This window comes from Lagopus muta, chromosome 3 (genome assembly GCF_023343835.1).
Source record: "Lagopus muta isolate bLagMut1 chromosome 3, bLagMut1 primary, whole genome shotgun sequence".
Classification (NCBI taxonomy): domain Eukaryota; kingdom Metazoa; phylum Chordata; class Aves; order Galliformes; family Phasianidae; genus Lagopus; species Lagopus muta.
This window is the reverse complement of record NC_064435.1, coordinates 85,536,678-85,561,334: the sequence shown is the minus strand read 5'-3', so window position 1 is coordinate 85,561,334 and position 24,657 is coordinate 85,536,678. Positions and strand designations below refer to the sequence as shown.

Here is a 24,657-nt window from a genome sequence, read left to right as displayed (position 1 = left end):
GAGCCATGGGTGTCTCGTGTAATTGTGAAGGAGATCATGAAGGAGAAAGCAGTCACTGCCAGAGCTTTTTGTGCCCCTTCTGTGATATTCCTGTTCCTTCTCTGAGTCCTGCTGCCATTCCTCCTCTGGTCCTTTTGCACTAAGAGTAAGGTGTTTGCATCTGGAAATGGGAATACTTGCAGCAAAGCCATACTTTGACTTGTTTCTCAGGGCTTTTGATGGAATGAGTTTGAATTTGTTTTCAGGAAAATAGCAGAAATTTTCGAGCAGCAGATTCTTAATGAGGCTACCAAACTTTCTTCACACCACTGCTGCAAAAAGTTATGTGCTTAGGCAGCACTTTCCCACTTGTTCATGCCAAGCATAACTGTTTGCATATAAAATAAGTGTGGAGTAAAAATGATCATAAGTTCACAGTTTGACTTGGTTCAATAGGGAACTGCATGTTCAAGCAGCTCACAGAAGTCTACGTTCTTTCCTCCAATGTCAATAGAAAGCAGCATTCTTGCCTGCTTGAATGATGGCAGCCCTGGAAAATTGAGGTGATCTGAAATGCCTGGCATTGGGTTTCAAACCCACATATCAAGTCCAAGGTCCTTATGCCAGTCTCATCCATCTTCCACGTCTGTTCAACTTTTTAGTACCTTTGCTTCTGTGACATAAGTTTTTTCCTCCTCTAAGTCTTGACCTGAGAGCACAACCTATTTAAAAACAGACGCGGGCCGTGACTTGTTCTCTTGCCTTCTCTGACTGTGGCTCCTCTCTCTGATTGTGGCTTAGTATGACTTAGTATGACTCGTGTTCTTCATCTCCTGCAACAGGGACAACCTTTCATTCCTAAAAGCATGCTAGCAGACTTGGAGTGTTCAAAAACCTTCTGTTTTCGAAAGCTTCTGAAGTCTGTGCAGTCTCCAAAAGTCTCCAGTTCAGCTAGGGAGACGCACTTATACCCCGTTTCCAAATGAGTTTACTTTGCATTCTGCGCAAAAATGGCCTTCTGAAGCTGTTCCTGGCTGCAGTACTCATCTAGACTGTTTTTGTGGTACTCTGGAAGATACGTCCTGCTGCTGCCTGTTCTCTGGCAGATTTGATGTTGTACTGTGCATGCTGTTGTAGCTTTCAAACAAAAGAGTTAGCAGTTAAATACAAGATATAAAAGTAAAGGAGCTTTCTCATAGCTGAAAGTGATCTCCAGGACCTTGCAGGCTGTCTTGTTTGCTTTCCTCAGCATGACCATTCATTCCATAGTCAGCTGCAGTGCAGTACAAAACAATAATCCAATCCCAGGTCTCAGGGAATGTGTGCTCCCAGGGGCCGTGTAATGGGTTCAGCTCTGAGGCTGAAATGTGATGTGCAAGGCAACTGTGATTAACATAGTACTCTCTGGGGCCAATACTCCAGTATAGATGAAGGATGTTTCTTGCGTAAGTACTCTTCAAGAGCATGTTTCTCCTTTTCTAAATACTTGCTTTTATAATTACATTGACTTATTTTTTTTCTGCCCTGGCTTTTTGTACTGAATTACAAATATCAGTTTATCCATGAAAGATAAATGATAGGGAACACAGGTGGGAGCGAAAAAGGACTGCATGAATTGCCTTGAATTAGATTAGATTGAGGATGGAGGAAAAAGCAGAGCTTCTGAGAGCTGCGTGGATTTGGCCCTACTTCCCAGAACTGAGAGTAATAGTTCAGTGGGGTGTTAAGCTGTAGCATAGCATGACATTTTTGGGTTGTGCCTCACACTGATGTCTAAAGCAAAATTTCAGTTGACATTAATGATGGAGGGACAGAACCTTTATAGCAGTAAGTGTAGTTGATACTTATTAGTGTAATTGCTGGTGTTAGGGTTCTTCCATTTTACTGATGGCTACTTTAGCAAGCTAAAATATCACGCCAGCAAGCCTTTCCAAATATTTATTCTGAATTTTTTCATTGTGTAGTTTTCTCTGTTATACAGAAAAAGCCATGGTGAAAGGAGCAGAGAATGTAGCAAAAAGAAGGCGGCTGAGGCAGGTTAACGCTTGCAGAAGGAGAAGCCCTTGCAAGATGTGGGCCAGAGAAGGCAATCAGAGCTGCAAAACCAGAAGCAAAGGGAAACAGATGGGGCCAGAAACCATTGTTCCCTTTGGAGTCAGTGACAGCACTTCTCATGGCCTCAGTGGCATCAGAATTCAGTTGGAAGAAACCATATGGGTGCTTCCCAGTTTCTCTCTGCAACAAGCAGCAGTCAGTTTAGTTATGGTGTTTCCATATGGGCTGGAGTCCCAAAGCTGAGGCCAGCTGGAATCTCAGGTCAGAGACAGTGATGCTGCCAAGGCTGTCTTGGACTAGTCACTGTACTGAGCACAAACACCCACCTGATGTGGGCCAGCCTAGCAAAGGGCATCATCCCTACCTTACTGTGAAGCACCCCTTACTTTGGTGGGTGGGAAGTGTCCTTTGGCAGTGTTCTGAGAGTGTGGAAGCACAGACTGTGCGTTCTCCTCTAGGATACAAGAAGAAAGTTTGAGAACTGTTGTCACAGACTTTTCTCCCCAGCTTGATCCATTGCCATTTGTCAGCAGCTTTCAATCAGTGCAGCAGTGTTCCTGTCGTAGTCAGTGAGAGTCGATATTTATAGCAGGCTTTTATGAGGCACAGTATCAAATGCCTGACTGAGATTCAGAGGCACTACCCTACTGTGTTCACTAATTTTATATCTCTGTCAGAGAAGCTGTAGTCTTTATAATCCTGTTAGGTGAAATCTTGATCCCACTAAAGTCAGTAGTGAAATTCCTTTTGACTTTTGTGAGGTCAGGACTTCCCTCAGGTTTGACCCACAGTTTGGTCATCACAGGTAGTGTTGGAACGAGCCAGGGTGGCAGTCACTGAAACCTCACACTAAAGGATGGTACAGCTGAATGTCATCCTGAGCACATAAGGCCAGGCCCACAGCCTGAGTAATTTGCTAGAACTCCTAATAACTGACCACATTGAAAGCATGCTGGTTAGCCTGAGCTGCAGGGACTTGCAGTTGTTACTGATGCTATTATTTTATTGCTCGAAGTAGCGAAGTTAGATTAGTGATAAGGTGATTAAGGGTATATCTTTTTCAAGTAAGTTGTACAGCAGATGAGCACTGCATTAGTATGTTGAGCATTGTTTTTGCTAACACAGTACATCCACCAGTTGTGTTTCCTGACTGCTTTTTACTTCTTCACACAAGTTCCAATTACTTTGCTTACTTTACGTTCTTAGTTAATTTTAAAGGAGGTTCATCTCTTTACTCTCAGTCTTTTGACATTCATATTATCCGTCTTTTGGTTTTTGTTTTTTTTTTTTCCACTTCCAGTGATCCGTTTTTATCTTGGCGGTGGGCCTTTCAAAAGCCCTTTTACCTCTACTCAGCTGTCATGCTGGCATCAGTGATAAAAAAGCCATTGGTTTCAGTGGAAGCAGAGGTCAGCTGGATGTGAGACAACAGCGTTCCTTGCTCTTCAGCTGTGATATTACAGTTCTTTTGCATGCAGATAGTTGTATCTCTCTGACAGTATTTTTTGTCCTCTTAGAGGTCTGAAAAGAGAAGCAAGCCTGTCATCAGCAGGCTGAAGTCTGCTATGTAGAGCTTCACATCATCCCTGAAAAATTGTTGAGGATCTGCAGATTCAGAAATACTGAAACACACTGGTGTGTGCACATGCATTCCAGGAAAAAAAACCCGCATGTTGGAGACATAAGTGCTTTTCCCTGTTAGGATGAACATTTTGAGTCAACGTATGCGGTTACAACGTTCTCTAGCAGTAATTTTGCATTAAACGTCTGGTTAACGCTTCTGAAGAGACAGCTTGACAACCTGCCACGCGCTGCTAATAGGAAGGCACTGCTGTTCAATTTAAATACAGATTTGATCCTAAATCTCACTGAGCCACTGGCTTTAATATGTGTTTGCTCCTGTTGACAAATCTGTCGCATGTGCTCCAGTATTTCACCAAGTCGTAACGTGCTTCACAGATAATCATCTGCTTTCCCAAAGTAGACTGCTTCCCAAATGTAAGCAGCATGCTCTCTGTCACCTCACCCTGGATTGTGTAATGCTTAGTGTAACAAATTGCCACTGAGCAGAAAGAAAGCAACACTTAGCTGGAAATGCTGTACTTACATATTCTCAGTTTCCCAATGATTCTCTTTTATTATTTCTATTCTTTTTTCCTTAATCAATATCATGCCATCTTGAGAAAAGTTAAGTGGTCCTGTGTCATACACCACAGCTTGCTGCCTAAATTTGTCATTGCTTTTTCAAGTGCCTCAGATCGTGACTTGCCAGCTGTTTCAGGTCAATGAAAGTGAGGAGTAAAATCCATTAAAAACAAATAAATGATAAATTAGAGGCCAAAAAACAATAACAGGAGAATAGGCCTTGCCTGATGTTTTCTGGGCAGCTCATGTTAACCTCCACAGATGTTTTGTTTCAATAAAAATGAAGCAAATATTAAGTGTTTCAGGTTTTGCTTTCTGCTCTGCTTATATCACCACTACTGCAAACACTTGCTAAGTCCTGAAAAATTGTTACATAAGAGATTTTCTCTAGGTCTTAAATTCAATCTTAACAAATGAATTGCCCATCTCAGTACAAGGTTAAAGTGGATGATGTGGGCAACTGGAATCATGTTTCATGTAAGTTTGTTATATACAGTTATATACAGCTTTTGCTCGTTAGGAACATGCTGTAGACATTTCACAAAGCTGGGATCCAGAGCAGACTTGGTTTTGGAACATATCTCTTGCAACCTGAGCTTACTGGACCAATCATGAAAGTAATTAGAGTCTGAATTGTACCTGTATAATCTCTTTAATTTTAGTGGTGTGTGCAGAGAAGAATACGGTGAGCTATATTCTCTCTGACTATGTAGCTTAAGAGGTAAAAGATCTGGATAAAACTCTGTTACCACAATTACTCTTTGCTGCACTAGTCTTACAATTGCCTATATATGTGATATTGTTCCTTCTGTCTAGGCAGGCAACGTGGTGACAGGAGAAATGGTAGAAGAACTTCTTCTTTCTGGAGCAGACATTATTAAAGTGGGTATCGGACCAGGTAAGTGGAATGCAGTCAAATAAGGGTGGTTTATGGTAACACTTAGTTCTCCAGATGGAACTAGTGTGTAATGCTGTAGCTGTCTGCTTGTCAGAATTCCTAGACCACTGAAGACAGTAAAGTAACACAGTGCCCTTGCTCCATAGTATGTTTAAGAAATACACTGGCAGAGTGCTAGTGTAATGTACTACAAAACGTTGGATGTTGTGTTTCCAGGAAATGTAGATACCTATAGTTAGAAGCACCGAGTTGCCTGAGTTGCTGATATAATCAGTGGCATTTTATGTCACATTTTCTTCTTCTCCTCCTTTGTGTGTTCATTCATGTGCTCCTTCACTTTGCCATTTCTTTCACAGACCGCAGCTGGGGTCAACGTGTAGGCTGCCATTTAAACTGGCTAGCAGGTACCACTGATAGTATAGCTGTGATCAGCCAGTGCAATGCAGGAGGGTTCTTTATATTGCCAAATGATATGGCCCTTGAATGGGTAAGCTGAGAATAAGAAATGATGCAACAAAGGTTGCAGTTTTTCCATGGGAGGCCATCAAAGAACAGTAAATACTGCAAAATAGTTGAAGAGTAAGCAACAGAGATGTTACAGTGCAGTGTCACAGGAAAGTTCAGGTATAAAAGACATAGTAGTATGGTTTGTAGCTTCAAAGTAGAAACAGATAGGACTAAATGTGTAAGCCTCCCTGGATAGCTGCCAGCACAGAGCTTTACAAGTTGATCAGCTAATGACACAGGTAACAGATGTTCCTCACAGAAGGAAGGACACCTTTTAGGTCTCTCCAAGACAGTGGTTCACTTTGTGGATTATGGCAGTGATTTATTATAAAGCATTGGGCACATAAGTACATGCTTTCTCTGTGGAGATTATCATAAAATCATTTTTTTCCTACTTTGCAGAAATAATTTTGAGTGTTTGCACCTTGTCAGTGCTCAGCAAGATCATTGGAAACTTTTGCTTTACTGACAGTTTTGAGTGTACCTGGATGTCAGTTGGGTAAAGAGATTAACTGCAGTTGGGTGAAGAGATTTCACTGCATTTGGTTTAGGATCCCTTCTCTTGTTATCATGCAGACCTTTATGGCCTGTATTCTAAATGATAAGGCATGGACTATCAAAAAGCAATCCTCTTTTTGACAATTCCTCTTGAAAAGTAGAGAAGGTATTTCAAAAGATCGATAGCCATGTTATCATGTTCAAGCTGTAATTGGAATATTTATATAAATGCCTATAGCTTTTAAAAATATATCTATACACCTTTATTTATATGTGTATATATATATATACACACATATATATAAAATATATGTATACATAGTCACACATGCACCCTATATGTATACACCCCCCCCACATATTTTCTGTGATAATTATTTTTCAAAAATTCATGTAGAAAATAGATAAATAGAAATATTTATTGGAAGAAATATTCAGATACTAAAAGCTGATGCTGAGCCTCGCTGAAGCTGAGACTCTCTGGTTCCTTTGTCCCTTTTCCCTTCAGGCACCGTGGTCAGATTACTTTCCCACTAGGCATTAAATCCGTCAGCAGGAAGCATTATGGATGAGACCTAAACTGGGAATTGGGGACCTGGAGAAGAAGGGGAAGTGTTAGTCACTTTAATTACAGCTGCCATAAAGTAGTCTGATAGCATTTCAAAATTAGATTTTGTTTGTCTTCCCTTTATCCACGAGAATAACATTTACAATAGAGACTTCATGAGCAATAACACAGACAGAAACACATTTTTTTTCCCACTGTTAAAAGAAAGCAGTCTTGCAAGTCTTTTCCAACCATGGTGGTTCTGTGATTCTTTTCTGGCAGCCTAACTAACTGCCTGTGTTTTTTCCTCTCATTTTCTTGTCTAGGTTCTGTGTGTACCACTCGGATTAAGACAGGGGTGGGCTATCCACAGCTAAGTGCTGTTATTGAGTGTGCAGACTCAGCACATGGCTTGAAAGGACATATCATCTCTGTAAGTAAATATCATCTGCTCTCAGATTCCCACTGTGCAAACCATTGCGGAATGGGAGAATCAAACAGTCCAGTACCTTGCATGTTAAAGGCTATCTTTTTGTCATTTCCAGTTGACCACTATACAAGCTGCTAGGTAGTGAAGATTTAAAGGAACCAACTTGCTTTTTAATGTTTAGAAAGACTTGGGCATCTCATTCCTTTTTGTGACTTTGGAAAGCTGCTCTTTGTTCCCTGAATTGAGTTGTTGAGTTGAGTATGTTGGTACACGAACAGAATAAGAAGCTTGATAATTCTCATACTGAAGCAAAACAGTGCTTCCTACAAGAGATTTCTGAAAAATGAGTGAAATGTAAATATGGCCTGAGAGAGTAGGACTAAGTGACAGACAGGCAGCAGAGGGGGGTACAAGATAAAATGATATGTCTGTCTATGCCGTGGTAGCTGGGTGGATTCAGATAGCATCCTCACAGAGCTCTTTGTGCAGGAACAGCAGCATTTCAGAGATGGGTGTGGATGAGCTTGTTTGCTACTGATGCTCTGGGGAAATGCTGAGCCTGCAGAGGAAAAAGAGGATACGTATGCATTGCCTGCTAATGGCAGCTTTCAGTCTACCAGCAAGATCACTCACCTCTCTTGGAAATCTGTAAGCATGGTCTCAGATTGAGCTAGACTGGAGCCTGCAGTACCCAAAGGTCCTGTGTGCTTAGGCATGCCTAAGCCAGTCAGTGTGTCCCTGACTGCCAGGCTTGCAGAGACTCTGCAGGCTGTCTGTTAGGCAGCTGATAATCAGGCATCAGGGCTATGCAGCATTCTGTGCTCACAGGTACCCCTACAGTAAACACTCTCCCTCTGTGGCTCAGGAGTGACTGCATGTTGAGTTTTAGAGCTGCTGCCATGTGAAATCACTGGAAGGGCCCAGTTTTGTTTGATTGGTTTGTGACTAGTATCCTTGTGAGGAAATGTCTGTGCTTCTGAGGAAGGAGAGTAGGGGAGAGGAGAACAAACTGTGGCAGAGGGCCTGACTATACTTGGAGCCGTGGCTATAGTGGAGCAAGTAAACAAATATAGGGTGCAGTTGGATATCTCTTCTCTTTAAAGTTAATGCATGTACATTCATTCCTCTCCCTGACTACCTTATCTGATTTTGCAGGGAAAAAAAGAGAAAAGCAGTCTGTGATTTTATGACTTGGGCAGTATTACAGGAGTTTATGCCTGTGGCAGACAGCTGAATATGTATGCAACAGAGCATGAAAGACTGGCTTATTACTACGAAGGCTGGATAACTGTATGTTATCCAACATACTTGTTGGATGGTTGTCCTACTAGTCGTGCTCAGAAACCCATCCTGGTTTTGCTATAAGCATTTTCTGCTAACAGCTCTCTCAGTCACTTTTCCAAGAAAACATGGATTGTGTATCAGATGGCCGTGTGCAGTTCTGTTATTTCTGGCTTTGCAGATGGATCAGTTCCTGACCTGCTTAGATCATGTAGGTTTCAGTGAGCCTACATACCCCCCTAGCCATTACCCCATAACAGTGGTGTCCAACACCTCTGCACCTCGAGTCTCTCCTTCAAGCTAATGAGACTAGAGCAAGGGTTGAAGGTATTATGCTTTAATTATGCAGTGTGCAGGTAGACACTGATGTGTTTATTGGTAAGGCTCGCCTGCATGGTCATTGCTGGACCTCTGGGAAGACTATTAAAGAAGAGAGGTACCTTCTGAGAGGAGACACCAAATGGGAGCAAATCTAAGTACATAACTGGGGCTAGACATGAAAAGTAAACTTGGCATTCCTCAAAATGTCTTGTTACTGCCATTTTGTAGATTAGGGAGGGGGCATACCTTGCCTGAGTCAAAAGAGACCTCTACAGGCAGAGTCTTACCATGGCCATCTACAGCAATTAGGCAAGAGAAAATATGCCCAGCTAGTTTTTGTCACGTTGATACCAAAGTGGCAGCAAGGATGTATGGGATTCAAAGCCTACCATCTGTCTTCATGTGGGTTATACCTGATGGTGTGGTGTGGGTATGTCCCTTGGGGTGCATTTTCTTCCCTTGTGTCCATCACCTTCATCAAATTGAGTCTCTGTAATGTTACGTGTAAGGGGAAGTCCTACTCACAGAATAAGACAGCAACAATGCTTAGCATGGTTATGGACTCTCTGAGGAACACAACACACTTCAAACACATTCTCTAGCAAGTCTGTTAGGATGGCAGCACAAACTGGGATTTCAAACATTTTGTATTACTGAAGTGATCATGTGTGGTTTTTGGAGCTGATATGTTGATAAAGAAGGTGACAATTTTTAGGCAGTCATATCACTTTACAGTCACACATGCACAGAAAGGGGGTGTGAAACGGTACCAGTTACATTCCTCATGCTGAGTTATCTTTAAGACTCAAAGCTCACCTCAGAAATGAATCTTTCATGGCTCACTGAAAGAGGAAACTGCCTAAGATATGGGTGTTGTTTCTATCCTGCACTATTTGTCTGGGAGCCAATAGTCTCACTTCTCATTGGCTTTGATAAAGCACAGCAGTGAGTTACACTAGAGAGACCATTTAGCAGAAAAGCTCCTTCAGAAACACCCTACTCAACATAAACTTTCTTTCTCTTGTAGGTCAGTGAGCTGCTCTGCTGGATAGAGAGGCAATCATGTTTTTTAGTAACACGTGTAGCAAATGTGGGCAATGCAAAATGGCCTTATATGTGTTCTCTCTCATCTCACCGTTTGATTGATATCCCTTTTTTCTCTTTACCCTGCATGGGTAATAGATGATAGATATTCAAGGAAAAGGATGACTTAGGGGTTCTTGGTCTAGCTACTGCCATCCCTTTTCTTCCTCCACACAGAACGCATTCCATGCAGAAATATGCCCAGTATGTGTAGCTCAGAATAAAGCACCATATGTATTGTTTCTACTGCTGTATATGCCACACATTTTATATATCTTCTGCATAATAAATAGCTGCCTGCTGATACTGTAGGAATAACTAATTATTCTGTTGATTGTAAATGTTGCTTGAAACATACAAGTCATAGTTATACTTCTGTTGTAAGCTGGATATAATATTCAATCAGTTCTTGCTGTTTTTTCATCTTGTGTTTCTCCCCAGGCTAAGTTTTGTTGTTGTAAATGGTCTGTCTATTTTGAGAACAAGACCATGAAAAACAAAATAATTTTAGCCATGATAAAATAATTCCATTGACTGGAAAGCTGTCTTCTCCTTTGCTTCAGCTTAGCACCTAGTTGTTTCAGAGGCTCCCCTTTCCTTTTACTGGAAAGCCTTTCCAGTAAGCCTGCTTTAGATTAATGCCAGTTCTCAATTTGCAGGGGGATTTGTACAGTTAAATTTCCCCAGGGCTGTGAGATAGAGGCTGTCTGCACCAAGCCCCATGACTGTAGCCCAGCAGTTCTGCAGGTCATTCTAAGCCAAGATCCAGGCCCTTGCTGGAACTAGCTGAACTGCAAGGGGAAGATTCCCAGGCTGATTGCAGCAGAAGCACCATCTCATTTTCTAAACAGAGCACTTGATTTTACACATGTAATGAAATATTTTAATGCACATAGCTTTATTATGGCATCTTCCAGCATAACTGCTTAGTATATCTTCTTTTTGTTTTCCTTTCTTTGAAACAATGTCATTTAATTTACCTGCTTATGTGAAGTGGAGACATTACAGACAAAGAAATGCTGTGAATCATCATCATTTGTTCCTTTTATCTTAAATGGTAACATGTGAGCTTTTGGGATAGTTAGTCTGCTCAGTGTTTTGTTCCTTGATTTTTTTGAAGCAAATGAATAATGTCGACACAGTAAGACCCTCTATCCTTGTGAAAGCATAAAGCCTCCATCACTGCCACTACTGGGTTAATTATGGAAGTCAGATGTGATGCCACACAACAAGAACAGACAGAAACCCATCGACCAGAGAGCATTTATAGCCAGCCAGTCTCAGTTAGAGTCGGGCAAATTCCTGACACTGTTCTTTGAAGATTATTAGACCCTTCTTTCTACCTCTGCTGTTCCTCCCCTGACACATGCGTGCATACACTCTCACCCTCCTCCAGGCTCTGACAGAGAGAGAGAGAATTGCACAAGCACAGCCCTTAACAGGAGAAAGAGAGATTCAGCTGTCAACCCAGCACTCATTTCTGGAGCTGACAGCAAGAGTGTCTAGCTTAACAAAAAGCATAATGTGCTAGAGGTTATCAGCAAATGGATTAAAAGCCTTTAAACTTCTGCCAGGCACTGTTTCCAGTGGGATGCCTTTTGAAAAGCCACTCATTTTTGAATCCACCTGCTCAGTTTGTGTCTGTATCCCGTTCTGCGCACAGAGGGGTTCTAACACTCAGCCCCACTGCCAGCTACCTGTGAATGCTGGCTCTAAAATGGCTGCTGGTAGGGGCTTCTAGCTGTGCTCAGCCACAGGCACATATTTCTAGCAACAGGGAGGCGAAACAAAATGAAGTAACCGTACAGTCTGGGGGCTAAACTCAAAAGCAGGAAGCCTGTCAGCAGTCTGCAAAGGACCCCGATCTTCAAAGAAATGGGGAGCTCTCTTGTTAGGATGGCTTTGTAGGGTTGAAGGATCTTTCATCTGATGTTCTGACCTTTATGAAACCTAAAAAGCCATAACACGTGAGCTCTGCTGTGTGCCTTCCTTTTTAACAGCCCTATCACACATAAATGACTTTCCTCCCTCAACCAAAATGCCCTCATCAGTCACTTTGCTCTGAAACTGAAACACAAATTTCTAAAATGCTAACGAACTGAAAGTGCTGCTGTTTCTTTACCTAACCCGAAGCAAGCACTGAGGAGTAGGATGAGAGATTAATTTTCACTTACCAAAGATCAGATTACCCAATTTGCTTACAGATTATCAGATCAAAACCCAACATATCTGATGGTATGTTTCCTTACTCCTCCTACTGTGACCTTTTAATTCATTGTAAACTGCTGAGAAAGTTATTTTAAATGTCTTTGCTGGTTTATAGTAGGGGTTTGTGGTACCTCTGCATCATACAGCCTTTAATTAAAATGGCAGGGAATGATTCAGATCATAAGAAGAGTTTTTTGTTTTCCAGTTTCTAAGATTTAGGAAATGTCAGTCGGGAATTTACATCACTGCTGTTAGCAGTGGTATTATTGTTACACCTAACTGGTAGAGTAAATGAGATTAATGTATAAAAGCAATAGAAAGGATAACGTGGATTCCCTAGAAACTCAGCCAAGTTGATATACCACTGGTATGCCAGTGATGCAGTCAGCTCCTGCTGGGCTTTTCCTGCAGTGAGGCCATTTGGCTGCAAATCACAGGGTGCTGATGTTTACCGGGTCCCTTCTTTTCTTTATGCAGGATGGAGGATGCAGCTGCCCAGGAGATGTCGCCAAAGCGTTTGGTAAGGACAATATGCAGGGCCACATGTTGCACCCTGCATACCTCCAGCATGGCCAGCAGTGGTGCAGGACTCAATTTGACCCCGTGTGTGTAATCAGTAGTGGGTTACATTTGTCCCTATGGGTGACTGCAGTGAAATTAATACACTAGACATGAATTTGCTCTTTGGACTGGACAGCCAAAATTCTACAGAGAAAAAGTATACAGTGGTCGAAGTCCTATTTAGAAACTATCTGCTAGATATGCATAGGATACAGCCCGTGGGACAGTAATACAAAGAAAGCTGATAAGGGTTTCTTCTGAGTAGGGTTCAAAGATGACTGTAGCACTGGCTGACCTGAGCTCTGGATGGATGAAGAGATGGTGAAATGTGTGTTGGAGAGAAGAACAAAGAAAAAAGCAGGGCAGATTCCCAGAGACGTTCTTGGGATCTCCACTTGAAGAGATGAGATTTTATTTATAACGTATCCCCTAAAGCTGAGCAGATGTCTAAAATACCTAAGTTAATAATTAACAGGTTTTGCTCTCATGCCAAAAGCTCCAGTAAATCGTACTAGCTTTTGCTGACAGAATAGAGAATTTAGCCTGTGAGCGTTTTCTGTTGGGGAACTTACATCACTGTGGAGGGTCGAGGTTAGGATTGTCTCTTAGCCATAACATTTTTGCAGCTGTGTGTGTGAACAAAGGACTAAAAGGATCCTGGGCTTACAAGACACTTAAAGACAGTTCTCACAATATCAGACCCTTTGGAGATGTCACAGTAGGGTAATGCCCAGAATATAGTAGGACAGCGTAGTCTCATTGCGATTTCAGGGTGATACAAAACTAGAGACAGCATGTTGTGATACAACACATCTGCTCAGCAGGAAGCTTTGCAAGTATGGAAAGCACAGTCAGGCCTAAACTGAGATTACAGACCTTCCAAGAAAAAAAAGTGAACCTCCTGGAAATTTTGAAACTGAAATCAATCTCCTAGGTTTGCCAACAGCTCCTGGTTTTAGACAGTTGATATGACAAGACATAATTAGAGAATTTTAAGCAGGAGTGAGTGGTACCACCAAGGAATCTGCACTGTCACAGGATTTCACAGGACCTTTGTGTTACCCGATGGGTGATGTGATGTGAAGATAGATACTTTCAGCTGAGTGATTCTGACATAGCTGAACAGCAGCATCCACTCTCTCTGACAAGATTTTGTTAAAAAAACCACCCAACTTCTCCTCAGCTCAGATTAGCTACCTGTGACATCATGCCGTCTGCAGTGAAAGCTTTGTTCTCTCTGACTTTGTCTGGCTCCTCAGCTGTCCCCAGATCTTGCTCACATTGTCTTTGGGGCATTGTGAACCTGCAGTGCAATCTCACTGCATTCCGTGCAGGTTGCACAGAAACCTGGCCCTGAAAAGGTCTTTCTTCACAAGAGTATTCCCAGAAGTTAGAACGGGGAGCAACTTGAAATATTTTCCCTTGTAGTAGCAAATCTGAAGGGTCCCTTTAACCTCTTTGGGCTATACTGAAGAGAAGCTAGCTTGAAACCTATGAGGGGACAGATTCTGGACTTGCTGTTTGTTGTGAGGTGCTGGGATTCAGAGTGGAATGTCTGAAAGATACCACAGATTGTTCCTGGAGTGGAGGAGCATTAGAAACTTAAGATGACACAGACAGAAGTTGTACTCTGATGGTAGGCCGGGTCAATCAGTCTGCCCTGTGTCAAAGGGATTAGAACTGATAGACATAATCCTGGGGCAAAAGATTTACCATGTCTGGTTACATATGAGGCAGCCAGTCTATGGACATCTGACTAGCTGGAGCTAGGTGTGCTTTTTTTAAAGGTAGGTGCTAAAATAAGGGTCTAGAGATGGAGTGTAGACAAGAGACCCAAAGAGGACTTTTTGTTAACTGTGCTGTCAATTTTACTGTCTCTTTTTGCTGGGTTATTGTAAAGTCTTTGTGAAAGGGATGTAGGGCAGTGACAGTGCAGCCATTTGGATCATTTGAATATGAGAAAGTCCCAGATGTGACGAGTAGCACTGAAAATTAGAAGAGGTGAGTTCATGGCAGGAGGAAGTTTTGAGTGGATTGATTGCAACTGAGGAATTGGGGAAAACAAACAAAAAACAACAGCATGAAAATGCTGAGAAGCTTTACAAGTAAAAGGTTACACCACTACTGGTGACAGGAATCAAGGGTAGGCTGGGCATTTGGACAGAAGAAAAGCAAGGTAGAAGCCTAGCACAAAAGGGAAGGAGCAGAGAAACACTAAAAGGGACAAAAATGCAGGGGACAGATGCCTTTGGGAAAGACTGCTGGAATTCTGGAATTGCTGAATGGAAACTGCTTATGGATTTGGGAAACTGAAGATGACACTGCCATCTGAGTATTGGAAATGATAATGGAAAATGGTTGATCAGGGAGAAGAGATTTTGAAAGCATGAAAGAACCTTGTCTCTAATATGGTTCACATAACTGCACCCTTGGAAGGGCTGATAACATGAATACATTTCTCAGAATGCCCCAGGGAGGCACTACTGTCCCTGTTTTTATAGATGAAAAGTCAAAGCACAGAGATACTAAGTTCTGTCGCCTGAGGTCACATATTTTTTTGTGAAACAACCAGGAACAGAATGTGCCTTTTGAATCCTCTGCCAGCATCTTAAATGCAATATTTCTGTTCCTTACAGCAGTGGTGAGAAAGGATATGTGAGCAGAGAGTGAAAAGGAAGGAAAAATCAGATGGCAGAGTCAACTGGGAACCTACATTGGTTCCAAAATATACCTGACAGATCGTGCTGGTTTTTTTCTTCTTTTCAAAAGCTGTATCTGTATACCTGCTGTTGCGAAGGCTTGCTGCCTCATCTGGAGCACAGGTGAATGTTGCTTCCAGGGCCAGCTGTGGTGCATCTGCATGGAGGGCTGGCCATGCTACAAATTTAGGCTGACTCCACCTGAATTTGTGGAGAGTTTATCTGGTTATCAGTAGTTATTGTATTATTAGGCATACAAAAGCCATCTGAGGGACTCCATCCAGTTCCAGCAGAACTGTGTGAGAGCTGAAAGAGTAGGTTGGCTTCAGCATATCTTCTGTGGCTGTGTGAAAGAGAAGGTGTTGCAGGATGTGAATGACCAAAATCAGCCCTGTAGGGCTGAAGGGGGATGTCCTCTCCAGCATCAGTGTGTTGAAGTGGCACTGTGCAGGAGCAGGCCAAGTCTAGCAAACTCTGGACAAACTACTCAGTTGCTTGTATGTAGTGTACCCCATCACATCCTGTACTATTTGGAGGATTGTTGTCAGGTGTTGCCATTCCTTCAGTACATAAAATAATGTCATACTGTGTGTACTTGAAAATGAAAGACTGCCAGGTATGTACTGAAAGCATTACCCATGCTAACAGAAACAACATCATACATGGGTAAGGAAACTACATCTAAGTAAGGAAAAACAATGCTAAAAACTGGTACCTTCTGGTGACATGTTAAATGGGACTGAAGTGGAACAGACTTGAAGCTTTGAGACACTATTGCAACGCTGAAGCAGGGTAGAAAGTTCTAGAGAGCATTGGAAAAATACATTACATATGAGCTTGTCATTCCTGGAGCTACAGGGCAGTAAGCATGTTTCATTCTAATGTTTAGAAAAGCTGCAGTGTGCAAGGCAGAACTCTTCACTGTATCTGTAGTAACATGGCTCCTCTCTTCTGGAAGGGCTAGATGAATTATGTTGTAGTTTGAAAGAGCTAATCAAATTGGAGGGAGCTTCAATCTTGTAGTTGAAACATATTTGCTTTCCTACCAAAATGTGCAGTCAAAAGAAAAATAATAGGTTGATACTTAAGTATGCAGGAACCAGAATTCTGTGATCCTAAAGCATAGATTTTGTCTTTTGGGCACTAATTGGAAGCTGTAGGACCCACAATCAGAGACAGAACTAGAAACTGTTAAATTGCTAGGCCACTATCCATCATGTACGAGGAGCTGTGATGGTCCAGTGAAGTTTCTAGTGACCAGAAAAGGAGAGATATGACCCCCATTTTTAAAAAAGGAAACAAAATCTGTGGAACTGCTTGCTGGTCAGTCTCATCTCTGTTCTCAGAAGATTACGGGGCATACCTGCCTGGAAACTATGCTGAGGGCACAGGGAGAGCAAATGTGAGTGGTGACAGCCAGGATGGCTTCACTACGGGCAAATCACACCTGACAAATTTGGTGGCCTTCTGTGATGGAGTTGTAGTGCTGGTGGATAGGAAAGAGCAGCTGACCTCATCTGTTTGGACGTGTGCAAAGTATTTGACTCTGTCCTGAATAACATCCTTGGCTCTAAATCAAAGAAACATGGGTGGGACAGATGGACCACTCAGTGGATAAGGAATTGGCTGGATGGTCACACTCAAAGAGTTGTAGTCAGTGGCTCAGCGTCCAAGCGGGGACCTGTGACGAGTGGCATTCCTCAGGTGTCAGTACTGGGACCAGTGCTGTTTAACAAGTTTGTCAGTAACATGGAGAGTGGGACTGAGTGCACCCTCAGCAGGTTTGCTGATGACAGCAGGCTGAGTGGTGCTGTTGACACACAGGACCTTGACAGGTTAGGGAATTGGGCCCATGCGAACGTCATGAAATTCAACAAGGCCAAGTGCAAGGTCCTGCACCTGGGTTGGGGTAATCCTACCAACCCAGGCTGAGTGGCAAATGGATTCAGATTGGCCCTGTGGAGAAGGACTTGGAAGTGTTGGTTGATGAGAAACTCAATATGAGCCAGCAGTGTGTGCTTCCAGCCCAGAAAGCCAACCCTATCCTGTGCTGTATCAAAAGGAGCCTGGCCAGGAGGGTGAGGGAACTGATTGTCCCCCTCTGTCCTGCTCTTGTGAGGCCCCACCTGTAGGTATTGCATTCAGCTCTGGGGCCCCAACATAAAAGGACATGGAGGTGTTGAAGCACGTCCAGAGTAAGGCCACAAGGATGGTTAGAGAGCTGGAACACCTCTCCTGTGAGGATAAAGGCTGAGGGAGTTGGGGTTGTCCAGCTTGGAGAAGACTCTGAGGAGACCTCGTTGGGCCCTTCCCTTAAAAAAGGGGCAACAAGAGAGCTGAGCAGGGACTCTTTGTCAGGGAGTAGAGTGACAGGACAAGAGGTGATGGTTTTAAGTTAAAAGAGGGTAGATTTTTATTAGATATTTGGGAGAAATTCTTCACTATGAGGGTGATGAGGCTGCCTGGAGAAGCTATGGATGATCTATGGAGACATTCAGGGCCAGGTTGGACGGAGCCCTGGGCAACCTGTTCTGGTGGAAGATGTCCCTTCATATGGCAGCAGTGCAGAACTAGGTGGTCTTTAAGGTCCCTTACAAACCAAATCATTGTATGATTCTATGAAATAGGGATCAGAGGGTGCTATTGGCAGAGTCTCGTGCTCTTTGGCAGGCCTTTGATTTGTTTAAAATCCTTTTTGAAAGGACCTTTACTCTAAATCCTTTCCCCCTTCATCATGTTGTTATCTTCCATTCTTGAAGGAGACATCAACTAGATTTCCCAGAGTACTTTTTTTTGCAAAGGTGGAACAGGAGTGTGTCAGGTGGCAGCAGGAGCTCCCTGCCCGTAATTGAGAATTATCTTAAAGGATAAGCATTCCCATTGTTTTTGGCGAGTTAATAGTAGGATCAGGTGTGAGTCAAACTGAGGCTTTAAAACTTGGCCATCTGCAACAAGAGAACTCAGGAAGCTGGCACGATAGGATGCCGAAATGTGTGCCTGCCTATAAACTTTGCTTGTGATATGCTTAGCACTTTGGCACAAGCCTCATTTTTAATATCTCTTTACTAGGGACATATTGTTCCTTTCAAACAACAACCAGGCAAAAGGAGATGAGGTCAGCAGAGCAGCTGGTTGCTGTGCTCACAGCCATTGTTGATAGGTCTGCTCTTTAGTGAAAGGGAGGTGGGAGGGAACTGGCTTATATAAACTAAAGCACACTCCGCAGTCCTCATTTATTCTAAGATCAAAATACTCCCAAATTCAGGTTTATGTACTGAGCTTTTAAACAGATGGCAGAAGCTGAGTAGATTTGATAATCATCTCGCTTACTTTTCAGATTTGGATTGTGGCATATCAGACCAAATCCTAAGTTCCAGACTTACCTAGCCTAGGATCTCCCTAGTGTCTCTGGACATGTTTGACTGGGTGGGGCTAATTCAGGCTCAACTGCTTTCTAGGAAGTGAGGATTATATCCCTGTTCTTTTGCAAATTCTAGGAAGAAGCTGAGCAGAGAGGAGGTCTGTTCTGCAACGTGCATATGGATGAAGCAGAGAGTTTCAGGGATAGGTCACCACAGCCTCATAAAAGAGTTAAAGCCAAACTTCCCCAAACAAGACAAAATGTCATAGGAGTAGCTGCTGGTGGAATAGTTCCAGTACAGCTGGAAATATTGGAAATTGCAATCACAGTCTTGGAAAACTAACAGTAATTCTGAAAATGCTCATTTTACTCTCAGGGGACTGATTTCATGATTTGCAAAGCCTGGGAAGATGCGCAGACTGAGCAGGTGTGACTGGGTATTCAGTGTTGTCACTCAGCACTTGAATAATTGTATTATTTAGGAGTTGTAGCTACCAGCAAGCCTATTCTGTGCTGCATGCCAGGTGTTACACAACCTAACCGGAAACAAATGCAGACCCATCCTGATCCCCAGATCACCCTGTGCTGCACTGGACAAGTAGAGCTGATGGCTTGAAAAAGTCCATCATTTCATTACAAAATGTGAGTGTTTCATGTCAGTGTTGGGAGCAGGACATTCATGGGTATGCCTTCCTCGAGGATACATTCCCATTCACAGCCTTTATGCTTCAAAGGCTTTCAAGCAGGAGCTGTCCTCTTCTTTGTATAGCACAGAGAGGAACAGGTTCCACCCTGTTATTAGGGCTTCTGAGTACTGCAGTCACAATAGTAGCTGCTAAGGAGATGTGCTCAGATACTTCTGTGAGCTAAGGGATTAAAACAATTTGAAAAAGAGTGTGGGGTGGAGTAGAATAATCTTACACCTTTGGCCCCATAAAAAAATGATTATTTCCTTTTAAAATATCAGAGAAGTAGAATTCAGTGTTTACTGAAGAGTTGAAAGCATTTGTTCTAGTTTACTGCATGTATTACAAAGAAGACCCTCTGTACCCATCTGTGTAAGACTGTCAGTTGTTTTTGGATACTGCTGTGTTCTTGCTCTGTCTTTCACCCTCTCTCCATTCCCTTCTTACTTACATATCACTCTGCTGATCACAGGAGCCGGTGCTGATTTTGTCATGCTTGGAGGGATGTTTGCAGGCCACGATCAGTGTGCTGGAGAGATTATAGAAAAGAATGGCAAGAAGGTGAAACTATTCTATGGGATGAGCTCTGATACAGCCATGAAGAAGCATGCAGGAGGTGTTGCTGAATACAGGTAAGAATTTCTCTAGCAATTGCAAATACATAACTTTTGAAAGTGAATTCTGCTAAAGCCATGTGTTGCAAACAGGTCTGTGTTTCTGTTCCTGTTCAGGAATCCATTAGCAACGCAGCATCTGATCTCTGGGAGGGATGACATCAAAGAGGAGACAGGGAGAAGGAGCTGGGGGTGGCTAGCTGAGAGCAACCCTTTTCACTCAGTTGCAGCCAGTTCAGTGTACTTTCAAACTGGGAAGCCATTCATCACTGTTTTGACCTTTGGGTCTCTCAAGATGTGTGTGAATTACATGTGGGCACATTGCACACCAAGCTGTGGTTTCTGGCTCTCTCCTTAACCAGATTGTGTGTCCTGTTGGTGTATGGATTCCCAGCTGGCCCATATGCTTCTTTCTGCTTGCAAAAAGTGGGTGCCTGGTGAATCAGTGAAGCTCAGCTGGGATTAGCCCCAGTTTGGTGCTGTGTAACAGCTATAACAGTACCAAGAGCCCAAGCCCATCAAAGCCCTCCCAGTCACAGGCTGTAGCCACTGTACTCACACCTGGCTTTGTTGGCAGTCGTTTTACACAGCAGTACATATTTCTCCCTCTTTCTAGGCTAAGAGAGCACCAGAGTAGCCCATTATCTGTTTCCAAAAATCATACAGCTTGTGGGAGCTTGGATTGTCAGATAAAATGGTCAGAGAAAATGCTTGGGGAAGGAAGGCAGACAGGCTTTGCAAAGGAATCTTGTCCATTGCTACTTTACTCCTGAGGCTGCTGAGAATTTTTACTTTCTGAAGAAGCAGGTGACTCCAGAAAACTCCCTCATATGTTTTCTCTTAATGGCAGGTATTGCCACTGCCCTGAGACAACATTGTTGTTGCATACTGTGTTAGAGAGTCTTGCACACTGTCTTACATGATGTGCTGACTGATTGAAGGTGTCACTTTGAAATCTCCTCCACTGGTGTAGATTTAGACTCTGGTCCTATCTGATAGAGTGCTGTTAATTAGGATCTCAAAGCCAGTGATTTTTCCTACTGTTCCTGTTTAAGATGGATGAGTCTTATTGGCCCTGTCTGCTACACAACTCTCCTGGCATGCTTTTTTCCCTGATGTGTTCATCTGCTACCAGGGCAAGAGTTGCAACACCGTAAAGGTGACAGTGCGGAATGAAAAGCAGATTGATACTGACAAAACAAAATGGAATTCATGCTTTGACACAAATGTGGGATTGGAGCTTGATGATCCTTGAGGTCCCTTCCAACCCAAGCCATTCTATGATTCTCTGATTCTATTCGCTGCTAGATCCATGACAAAGGAGGCATGTATCAGACACAGCACCAGCTAGAGAGCATATCTGATCCCACCTTCCATCTCCCACCCCAACATTAACTCGTGTAGTTTGTCTTACACTTGTCAAGAGTTGAAATGCACCATAAAAATGTGCAGCAGTACATCCAGAACTTTACAAAATGGTAGGATACAGCCTATTCAAGCCTTTACACCACTCTCCTTTGGCCTAAAATATGAGCTTTGAAGCTGCAATAGTAATAGAGACTAAGGAGGATTACTGGTAGACATTGTGCAGGAGAGACCCAGTGACTAATAAAGTCATCAGCTTTTCTGGTCTGGCAGAAAATGCAGGCTCATTAAAATAGAATTCTATGTGAAGATGGGGAAAGAGAGAGCTTATGGGTGCTGCACTTATCTGGCAGTCTGTGCCTACTAAACAGAGCGTGGCTCAGAACTACATTCAGAGGAAGACTTCTGAGGAGAAAAATATCAGTGGGACACGGGGAGAAGAGATGATAGAAAAGAGTTTTTTCAAGGGCAAAGAAGATGTTTGACAAGGAGAAATATAAAATAAGCACTGTGGTTTGAGGAGAGGAGGTACATCCTGGCAGATTCTCATGCCAAGATTTTTCTCCATCTGATTGGACAATAAGGAAACAGGGATACCTTTACCTTTTGCCTGAGGAGCACTTACATTTCTTGAGTGGAGCGTACCTTTTCTTCTTGACCTGAGCCCACAAACCTCTTTTCTGTGGCTCGGATCAGAACTAGAGAGCAGTGTGCAAAGGATTTTCTTTATTTCATATTGACTGTACCTGTACCAGCTTAAAAGCACCACTGCCTGCACGATACTGCTTATTCTGACAACAGCAGTGGGTTGCCTTTAGGAGCAAAGCATGTGACTGATTGTCCACCTAGTTAACCTGCAAGGCTCTTTTGGCACAGCAGGTTCAGTGTGCTTTTGCTTTCAAGCACAGCTGGCTATTTGTAGAAGGAGGAGCTCATCTGCACCTGAGACAAGCTGGAAGGATGCATTAGTGAGATGTTCTGCATATCTCCGAGCTTTGATTCACAATGGTTTCATACCCAAGTCCACAGAAGCAATCTACGTTTGTTGAACTTTTTTACCTGCAGGTAATCTGGTTGGCATCAGAGTTTCTGAAGAAATGCCTATAGTGCGTGGCATTAGTAATTATTTTATCGTGTAAAAGTTGCAGCTGCCAGTTACAGAGAGGTGCTGGTAACCTTTTATCTGAGCTGTGATAACTCATTGGCCTTTCCTGCTCTACACTTATGTCTAGCATGTGGGAAAGTCCTGATGCTCTTCAGATATATGGTTAATGGCCGCTCTCTGAGAGAATGGGGAGAAGATCAAGCATGCTGCATAGGACTCAGTGCAACACAGGCATTTAGTATCTGGTCACCACTGTGCTGCTGGAAGTCATAGAAGTTTGGGAAACCTTGCTGTAGCAGTGGGACAAAGAAGTAAGGCAGCTGTTAAATTCTGCTTTAGCTAGTTGTGTGTGCATGTAACCTGAAAATGAGCATGCCAGCAGGAGAATTAACTAACAGTGGTTCCCCTTAAAAATGAGACAAAGTGCAAGCATTATGTCTTGTAAGATTAAAGGGTGTACAGAAAGGTGCTATATTTGGCTTGGTCTAGACGCCTTCAATTCCTTGTGGACAGTACTACACAAGCTCTGCTTGATTCATAGCCATATTATGTTTTGCATCCTAATATTAGAAGTCCCCTGGGGATGTAGTTCTGAAACCTCAGCAACAAGGGGAGCAGAAGTATAATCTGAAATTTTCAGTCCTTTTTGAGAAACTGCTTTTTTTGTGCCACCAATAGGTAACATAGCAGGAGTTTCCCAGTCTACTGCTAGCTACCATAGTTCCAAGCATGAAGCCTGAGCTGTTAACTGTAAGGAGATGTTCTCATCTTGTTGATGCTGCAGCCACAAAGTGAAGCTGGCTATCCATACCAGCCTTGGTCTTGGTCTTGCTTGGCCCAACCCAGCATGATGAATGTCACCATAGATTAAAAATATCAACTATTTTTATAGTTATCCAGTACAGCAAATGCACTGGGCATGGATGGGATGATCAGAAATACAGCAAGGGTTTTCTTTCAGTTACTTTTGTAGAAAAACTTCCTGAAAGTTGAATTGCTTACTAGTTTAGGTCATGGCAAACTCGAAGCAAAAGGGTTCTAACTCAGCATTTTAAATGCTGGATACCTCAAACCTATCAAGTCAATGGGTCTTCTTTATGCAGGTTTTAAAAGCCCAGCTGTAAATCCCTATCAGTGACCCAAATAAGTTGTTTTGTCTTCAGAAGAACCTAAGCACTCAATGTTTTATTCAAGCAGTGCAGAACTCGTCGTGCACAGCCCCCTGCAGAATCAGACTGCTTGTCACTGAACTTCAACTTCTGAATATTACACATTCTGGCTGGAAAACCTGAACCTCCAGTAAACAGAAATTAAAATTGATGGGTAAGGTGAGGTAGCTGTAATGAGAATAAAGTCATGTGTGTAATTGTTTTGTAGTGACTGTGTCAGGTTTAGCACATTCAATTTGCGTGAAATCTTTGGATCTTGTTTCATTACCTGTCAGCCATTTAGTTATTGGTTTATTTTTACATTTTTACCTCCTTTCACAAGGCATGGATCAGAGCTGGGAATTTCTGAAAGGCACACCTATTAAGATTCTTTTTTTAGGGAGAGGGAAAATAAGGCAAGTAAGGATGGAGACCATGGTATTGTTCAGTTAGAGCCAATTTGCTTTTGTTAACCCTTCTAAGATCTTGTGTGAACACTGCAGCCCTGCTGTGGTCACTCAGCAATTCACAGCTGCTACTGAGCTAGCTTTGGCAGTTAAACTAACTAGGGGTGGAATTTGGGCCACAGAGAAAGAATAGCATCAGCATCTGGCTGCTACTTTCTTTTTGGCTGCTACCATGTGTATCTCAAATGACAGCCTGAAAGGCCTGCCCCCCAGTTGCTGCCATCTCTTAAATGCTCCACTTGTGAGGCTGCCTTATGCCAGGGCAGTCTGACCCCTTTGCAGTGGTCCATGTTTTGCCAGACTGACAGAACACCATCACTCCATCACACCCTTCCTGCCAGGATCCCCATCTGTGGTGCTCATCCATCCATGCCTGCAGCAATCTTGTGCTGACTGGGAGTGAGGGCACGTACCACAGATGAGACCCATGCAAAATGTCTAAAGGAAGTTGTTCTCCCTTTCTGTTTGCTGTTCAGTGGCAAGAGACACAGAGTCTGCCAGGAGCATCTGGGCACATCCATTCCCAGCTGCTGGGAGACCCAATTGCTCCTTCTTCACCTTTCTTTTTTGAGAAAGGGTTTGTTTCAGTCATAGCTCCAAGAGAAGTGTCAAAGCTGCAGATCCCTCAGCAGTTCCTGCTGACATGCTTAGGCAGCCCTCAGCCAAGTGTTCCAGGTCCTGTGGCACACCTTGCAATCC

At 42.9% G+C, this 24,657-nt stretch overlaps 1 protein-coding gene across 1 annotated transcript in view; it reads left to right on the top strand.

The window, feature by feature from the left end:
• GMPR (guanosine monophosphate reductase) overlaps positions 1-24,657 on the top strand; it is a 42,838-nt gene that overhangs the window by 8,145 nt on the left and 10,036 nt on the right. The window contains exons 5-8 of the mRNA XM_048940542.1: positions 4,996-5,077; positions 6,956-7,062; positions 12,430-12,472; positions 19,732-19,891. Coding sequence (XP_048796499.1) covers positions 4,996-5,077; positions 6,956-7,062; positions 12,430-12,472; positions 19,732-19,891 — 392 coding nt within the window. The remainder of the gene's footprint in view (positions 1-4,995; positions 5,078-6,955; positions 7,063-12,429; positions 12,473-19,731; positions 19,892-24,657) is intronic.